An 8,048-nucleotide genomic window follows, 5' to 3' on the forward strand; every position below is an offset into this window, starting at 1 on the left:
AAAACACGCTGACTGCGAGCCACATCAGCAAGTTTCCCAGTTATTTGTTTTGCACTGTTTCCTCAACAAAGTCTTGCATTTGCAATGTCATTTATTTTAAAATGAAGTCATAAATAGTCCTGAACTGAAAGCACAATGCCCGCAATTCGTTCTTGTCCAATCATGCAGTTGAACCGGTTCCCGATGTTCCCGGTAGATGCTCAGAGAATGAGACATTCGTTTCTTTAAAAAAATGTTTTCATACCATGTGGTCAGTTGTTGCATAACAGCGGATTTATTTTAGAAATGCTAGGATCAGACTTGGTAGCATTTACACCTCATGCCTAAATATTTTGATTATATTTTAATTTGTGCTAATCAAGACGCCGATTAGCACACCTTTTGTGTTTTTCTCCAGGTCCAGACAAGAACTGTGTGCAAGCTATGTTTTGTAGAGCTCTTATATTTATGTTTACAAACTAACTAAACGAGATGGTCTGACCTAACAACCGCCCCGGGTGCACCAATGTGACGTCTGCTGCGGGAGGGTTAACACATGACTTCTGCCCCCCAAAAACACCAAACATCACAGAACCTGTGAGAGGAAAATGAAAGATGAACATGTTGAGATGTGATATCCTACATCTAAACAATGTTAACCTTTATTAAACACCACGGCGACAAAAACAATGTTGGAAAAACGGAGGGCAAAACATTCAACAAGTTGTAAAACGAGATAATTCACTGTTACTGACTTTGCTCAAAACTCCTGGTTTGTGGAAGGTAAAAACTGCAACAAGTCCCAAAGAAAAATCAGGAGAATTATAAACATTGGCCATTAAGCAATAAAGAGACAGAAAATTACACTGTAATTTACAATAAGGGCTTTAAAATGTAAACTGTGAGTTCTGAAGTTCCCTGAATCTTCTCATTAGTTTTCTGGCATTAAACATGAAATACAAAACAAACAACTAAAGCATTTTTCTTAAGCCTATAAAATGTAATAATAAACTCGGAATAATCAGTAAGGTGAAAATGGGACTTCACTGCATCTGTTTAATTGACTTGAACTTCAGTTCACCGTACTCTCTACAATAAGCCCAGTTTCCACTGGGCAGATAATCAGTGGTGCTGTGTTCCTCCCATTGTCGTGAAGGCATGGATTAAAGTATGGGTACAGGGGCTCAGAAAAACAACATCCTTTGTAGGTGTAGATGTGAGTCTTTGCATCGGCGTTGTAGAATGACACCGATCCTTCTTCATAGTCCAGGAAAATGCCCACTTTCGTAGGGATTTCATGGAGGTCGAGGACAACAGAGGGTCCGGTGCAGGCCCGGAGACTCTCCCCCTTCCGCCTGCAGATCGCCCAGTAGCCGCTGTCTGGACGGACGGTTATGGAGCCCTTCCTATTAATGGACTCCTTGGCCACACCAAGATCCCAGTCTGTTTTATCCCCTACCTATTAAATAAATCAGAGCACAGAATTAAACAACTGACGAGATTTCACAAGGGGATTCAGGTGGGTGAATTAGTCATTCCAGTGGTACTTGCTAATTCAAAGGTCAAATCTTAAAACTCCTTGCTACATCAGACAAGATTAAAACTGCCATTCTCATCAATCTCTGAGCTATACATTGCATCCAAGTTAGCAATTCACCTACACTGTCTGTCACTGTTCAACAATGGTTGTGATTCTGTCAACCTCTTACCTTGACCACCCAGTATCGTTTCCCAGAGGTGAAGCTTTGTTTCCCCAGAACGGCAACACAAGAATCGAACCTGCGAGAGTTATTTGGGAGCACATGCTTTCTTTGCTGGGCGCTCAGGGTCACCTGTAGATCACCGTCATGATATTTGTTAGTCCAAAACTCGCATGTCTAAAATTCTGAAGAGCAGGTTATAGTGAGGGATGATGCAGTCTCTCAGTAAAATTTACCTTTTTACCATCCGGGGACAGAAGCAGCCAGCTGGCAGCAGTCGCAGGGTCCAGAGTCACATCCACTGAGGATGGATAAATATAAAGGATGTTAATCTCTCTAAGGGTGACTTCACATCATCCCTGTTTAGTCTGCTTTAATCAAACTCTAGTTCATTCGGGGAGGTCTGAATGCGCAATTGAACTTTGATGCGGAATATAAAACCAAACTCTGGTGGCACTATGTGCATGGCAAAAAGACCAGGAACTGCTCCAAATGCAAGAAGCGAGCTAAAGCACAGGGAACTCTAGCTAAATATAACCAAAACAAATGTGTGTCTAACGATAGCAGGAGAAATGTCTTGAGGTCTTTTGCCAAAGACAAAAGAGAAATCCTACATCAGCCAAAATCTGATCCTGGTCCATTTTTGTTCACATTTTATGAAGAAGGAACTTGTGCTTATGTCTTCTTCAGAGGTTCTTGGTACAGAGCCAACATTGTTCAAAAGGGTGAACAATGTTTGTCAAAGGGTTTGGTTCGACTGACAGAGGCGAAGTGTGAAAACAAACCGCAGCAGCTGAAAATATTACATAACAAATGTTGCACCTTTGGTCCCTAATCAAACCAAGTCTACCAAACTATCAGGTCTGAAATTATTCTAAGTATCACTGAAGTTTTTCATGTTTGTCTTGGTAAACCCTGAACATTTTTGGTTCAGTGTTAGATAAAAATACATTTCCTTAACTACCTTAAAGCTTCATACTCATACCTGCAAATTTGACCATCTTGGTGACTTCTGAAAAGAGACGGGAAAAAACAATCGATTCAAACCATTTCATAAATCAACTTGGAAACGAGCAAAGTAAAATCTTCATGAAGGACTTCAGAGAAACACTGAATGCAATGTCAATTAATTAGTCACAGACCTTCGGCGCAAAGGTTCCTTTCAAGTTCTTGGCAGAGATCCACCAGCTTGGAGAAGGTCGTCCTCACGCGTCTTATGTAGATGTCGGGGTCAACACTGACCTCGGACCAGTTCGTTGTCGACAGCGGGGAGCTCAGACAGGGGAAGCTCTAAAGTGATTCATTGAGTGAACACAACAAACATATTTAACAGGCAGAAACAAGCCTGGTATCGCTGCTGTCATGGCTACATCGGTGAAATTGACCTGGTATAATCTGGTACATTAGATTGCGTTATGTCCTATCGTTTAAAATTGTCTTTTTGTGGTGATCAGTCCAGGTCTGACCTGCAGCAGATGCAGTGGATCCTTGGTGTTCTCCAGGTACTGCAGCTCGCTGCGTCTCCTCTGCAGTTCGCCGAGCTCCTGGTCGAGCTCTTCCAGAAGATCCTCGGCTCTCCGTTTCGCTGCTTCATGCTTTTCTTCAAGCTCCTCGATGAGCAGAGCCTGGTTTCTCTCGATGGCATTTATTGCCAGGTTGGCTATGTGAACACTGGTTTGTATCTCCTTTTCCTTCTCTATCTGCAAGGATAGAGAAAACAAAAACCGATTTCACAGTTGGATGTGTACATGTTTTTACTATTATTTCCAGAATGTGCGTAGAATTGTTCTTTGTGAATACATTGAAAACAAACTGCAGGTCCCACTGAGCACATTTATTCTGTTTTGATATGACTTGTTGATAACTCAGCTCAGAGCTGAACGACATATATCAGTCCATCAATAATTGTTTGATAACTTTTTGCTTCTAATGTAATATTCAAATTTTCCGAGATGCTGAGTTTGGGTTATCATTTTCTAAAGGCCATGACCATCAAAAGGCTTGGAACATATCACTCTATATGTGATGATTCTATAAAATATATTCACTTCCTGAGATGACTGACAACAAGGGTTTCACTTGTATGCTATTTCTTCTTAGCTGTACTAGAACATTTCAATCAAACACCAAGAACTCATGATGATGTATTGATATAGCAGCAGCAGTAATGATTGCAGATAATGCAATAAATCCATTGGACACCTTGAAAGTATGAACATGTGGTGAAGTGAATTTGAACTGAAATAAAAGCCTGACCCTGCTCAGCTCCACAGAGTTCTTGATCTCCTCAGTCTTTTTCAGTCTGGTCTGGATCATCTCTTGAATCTCTGCTTGAACCGCCTTCAGCTGTGCCTGAACAAAACAAACAAAAAAAGTAATTAAAGTAGCAGCACAGATTGTCTTAAAGGTCAATAGAACTTGGTTCATAAGGTTATGAAATAAATAGTTTGGTGTAAATGAGAGTAAAATAAAACCACTTAGTGGGTGACAAAAGCCAAGCAATGATCCAGAACGCTGCTGCTACTGCTGCTGGCGTTCTGACTAAAACCAGGAACATGGAGTTCTAAAGTCCTACTTTTGATTAATAGTAAATGGATCATTGATAGATATATTTTGTGTGTGTTGATGATTTCATTGATGGCATTTGACACAATTTCATTACTTGAATGACGTTTTTATGGTGTAAAGCACTTTGAACTGCCTTGTCGCTGAATAAACTTGGCCTGACTTAAAATAATCGTAACGTTTATATTAATACCTTGACCCGCCTGCTCTCTTTCTCCATAGGAACGACTTCGTGGTGCTTGTGGTCCCTCTCGGTGCAGCTCGTGCAGACAGGGGTCTGCTCCTTCTTGCAGAACATCTCCAGGGGCTTGTTGTGGTTTCTGCACAGGTGACTTGTGCTGAAGGTGGCCGGATCCGTCAGCCGATGCTTCGTCATCACCGGATCCCTCAGGTGAGGCACCAGGTGCATTTCGCAGTAAGACGCCTGGCAGACCAGGCATGACTTCACCGCCGTCAGCTTGTCTTCGCTGCAGATGTCGCAAGTTATGCTGTCGGCTTTTAAGGACCGTCTGGAGGAGTTTTTCCTCGGCGCCGGCTCTGGCCTGCTTGCTTGTTTTCTCCTAGACCTTTTTGTCGTGACACGGAACTCGGGTTTAGTGAAATGGCAGAGGAACATGTTTAATGATTGTACGATATTGGAACAGATCCGTACCTTTTGAATTGTTCAGTAATGTCTTTTAAGACGATGTTGACCCTGAGGTCTGGACGGGTTTGGAAGCTTTCTTTGCACAGCGGACATTCAGACTTGTGGCTTGCGTCCCAGAAGCCGTTTATGCATTCAAGGCAGAAATTGTGGCCGCATGGGATGGACACCGGATCGTTGAAGCTGTCCATGCAAATGACGCACAGAACTTGGTCCTCGGACAAAGCGTACGACATGTTTCTGGGAGGATGAAAAAAAAGAATACTCAAGGTTAGCTTTTCATGGAAGGGAAAAACAAGCTGAAGAAAAGTATATTCTGCTCTATTACAAGAAAAACTGGACTTATAGACCCTGAATTAGAAAAAGTCCACAAAATGACTCGTAACTAAACCATTTCAACTTTTCAGTTGAAACCTGAAGTTTACACCAATTAAAAGGAAATTTCCACATTTTTTTTATCTCACTGTCTAAAACTAAATCAGACCAAACGTCTCTTGTTTTACGTAAGTTAGAATTACTCGAATGTTTTCTATGTATTTACAAAACGCCAGAAAACTTTCTTCAAATTCGGAAGTTTACATGCGTAACGATTGCAGTCTACTTACACAATGACTGACAGTCAGATTATTATGCAACGGCTTGGGAAATCTCTGATATGTTATTGACCTATTAGAATTAATTGGAGACACACCTGCGGATGTGCTTTAATGCCTGACCTGGAACACACTGTTTTCTGGTTTTCTTGATTGACGCGGTAGGAAGGTCAAACGAAGAGAGTTATGCAACTGTCCAGTTAATCCCTGGAAACAATTTACGAATTCCTGAAGGTGCCACGATCATCTGCTCAAACAATTATACGCAAGTATAAACATGAAGGTAATGTCCAACCATCACAGTGATTCATTCTGTGTCAGAAATGAATGTATTTCGACCCAAAACATGTAGGCTGACCCCAGAGCGAAAGCTAAAGACCTTTTGTAGATGCTGGTTGAAGCTGGTTAGGCTGTGCCATCATCCACAGTGAAACTGTTTCTGTACCAACATGGGCAGAAAAGCCACCCAGCGAGGAAGAAACCTTTGCTTCAAAAAGGTAGAAGGAGCCAGATTGCAGTTTGCCAGCATCCACAGGAACAAAGATCTTCATTTTTGCAGACCTGTCCTGTGGTCTGATGAACATAAAGCTCGCCATGGTTTGGCGACAATGACCATTGCTATATTAGGAGGAAGAACGGGGATCGTCCTAACCAGTAATGTTTGGCTGCTTTATAAAACAAATGCCATCGTGAGGAAAGTGGAAATATTGACTCACCATCTAAAGACATCAGCCAGGAAGAAAACGCTTAGGCACAGATTGGTTTCCCAAAACGGATAATGACTGTGAGCGCACAGCCAAGGTGCTTACAATGTGGTTTCAGGAGAACAAAGTCAGTATTTTGGTGTGACCGTCACAAACGTCTGATATGAATCTTATGGAGGAGTTGTGGGAGGATCTGGAAAGGTGTGAATGAGTGAGGCTTTGTACAAAATGGACTCTGTTCCACCAGTCCTGTCAGGAGAAATGGCTCCAAACTCCAGCAAACTATTGCGAGAAGTTTGTGGAAGGAAACCCAAAAGGTTTGACCCGAGTCATGCAGTTTAAAAGTTCCTGGCTGCTGTCCCAAGATGTAACTTGAAGAAAGTTACAAAGAAATCTAAGAGTTTTCTGGAGTTAAGTAAATCCAAATCATTTTTGCTCGTTCTAACTAACAAAAACAAGAGATTTAATTTCAGACAACGAGAAGAAAATGCGCATGTGTGTTTTTATGTGGTGTGTGTAAATATCTGGCTTTAGCTGCGTATAATTTCACAAACAGTTTGTGCCAAACGGTTAACACAGTTAAGAAGCAATTCAAAAACAATAGTACATACTTGCTGGTAGTAACTCTTAACAGTTTGCTGAGTGACTTTGTTTATAATGGCAGTCATAATAATTAGCCCTAATAATATTATCTAATAGGTGAAATTAAATAACAGTGAGATTTAAAAGTGTCTGTATTTCCTGTTCATTTTTTCACGTCTGCCATGTTAAAGTCCAGAGCCTGACTGGAATCCCCTTTGCTCCATTACTCGGTTTGTTTCTGTTTTAACGCATTCAAGAGGATTTTAAAAATAGCAGCCTGCACATTCCTGCTGCAGGTGGAGTCTGCAAGCAGCCGACAGGTTTCCAAAAACCTCGGGACTGCTGGGGATCAAATGTTGCAATTTTGTTCTTAAACTCATAATCCCTTTTCCGGCAAAGCACTTTGAGTATTGTTAGGTTTTAAAGGTGTTGCACAAATAAATTTCACAGAAAAAAAAAAAATTACTATTATTGTAATAATTATTTATTTATTTTATTACTATTGTTATCCAGGTTCAGCAAAAAGCATTATTTCTGGAGATCTTGTTCAAACAGTAGCACACATTTGTTCATATCAGCTAAGAAATAATCAGAATGTTACGTGTAATTATTAAAGACGTCTTACCTGAGTGAGTCGACGGCCTTCCCCAGCTGTGTTGACTTCCACCAGACACTTTGCTCTTTTTATGTTGGAAGCTACTCCCACCGATCAACCGGTTTCTCCAGTTTTACCGACTCCCTGCTCTGAGTTTTCATAAAAATACCTCAGTTTTTCCACATCAGTTCTGTTTGTGCACAGTAAACTTTAGCTTCTACACCTTGATCAATTTGGTGTCCTTTTAGCTTAGAAACAAATTCAAAAGCTGTCTTAAAGCTGCAGGTAAATTTAACCCTTAGACATTAATCAATGCTGCTTCAATCAAAGCTTAAAACACTCCAGATAATTTATGTAACACTCTCTAAATCTCTGCTGTAGTCGTTTTTTTTGTTTTGTTTTTGTGGATATCACAGGTTTCAGCTCTTATACTCCTTGAGATATTGACTCATGATCTGAATCACAGATCTGTCAGGTTCTGGAGGATCTGGAAACTGTTGCATTTTTCTTACATAAGCTATGACTTATGTAAGAAGATGAACTGATTCATCTTAAATATACCATTTACTTTCCTGTCGTCGTCACCTTGTGAACATCACAATAACCTTATTTGGATATGCGTGTGAGTTCGTGTAACATATTTGCAGGTAGACTTTCATTGTAGCGCTCAACATTGTTTTAAGGTCA

General features: G+C 40.8%; 1 protein-coding gene across 1 annotated transcript; it reads right to left on the reverse strand.

Moving 5' to 3' along the window:
• Nucleotides 1-251: 251 nt before the first annotated feature.
• Nucleotides 252-7,465, reverse strand: LOC103480423 (E3 ubiquitin-protein ligase TRIM39-like). The gene is made up of 10 exons (XM_017310413.1): nt 7,392-7,465; nt 4,897-5,127; nt 4,438-4,810; nt 3,936-4,031; nt 3,146-3,379; nt 2,822-2,969; nt 2,665-2,691; nt 1,916-1,980; nt 1,689-1,811; nt 252-1,438 (listed from the first exon to the last, which is right to left on the reverse strand). Exons 2-10 carry the CDS (start codon nt 5,121-5,123, stop codon nt 1,052-1,054), a joined length of 1,680 nt encoding a protein of 559 aa, XP_017165902.1. The 5' UTR covers nt 5,124-5,127; nt 7,392-7,465; the 3' UTR covers nt 252-1,051.
• Between the last annotated feature and the right edge of the window lie 583 nt (nt 7,466-8,048).

The sequence above is a fragment of the Poecilia reticulata genome, linkage group LG18 (genome assembly GCF_000633615.1).
Source record: "Poecilia reticulata strain Guanapo linkage group LG18, Guppy_female_1.0+MT, whole genome shotgun sequence".
Taxonomy (NCBI): Eukaryota; Metazoa; Chordata; class Actinopteri; order Cyprinodontiformes; family Poeciliidae; genus Poecilia; species Poecilia reticulata.

What these genes read in the sequence shown, in the direction of transcription:
- LOC103480423 (XM_017310413.1), bottom strand. Translation starts at nt 5,123, where the DNA reads ATGTCGTACGCTTTGTCCGAGGACCAAGTTCTGTGCGTCATTTGCATG. An exon ending in AAGAGAGCAGGCGGGTCAAG is followed by an intron (nt 4,032 to 4,437) that starts GTATTAATATAA and finishes TGTTTTGTTCAG; the next exon opens with GCACAGCTGAAGGCGGTTCA. An exon ending in ATCCACTGCATCTGCTGCAG is followed by an intron (nt 2,970 to 3,145) that starts GTCAGACCTGGA and finishes GAATCACTTTAG; the next exon opens with AGCTTCCCCTGTCTGAGCTC.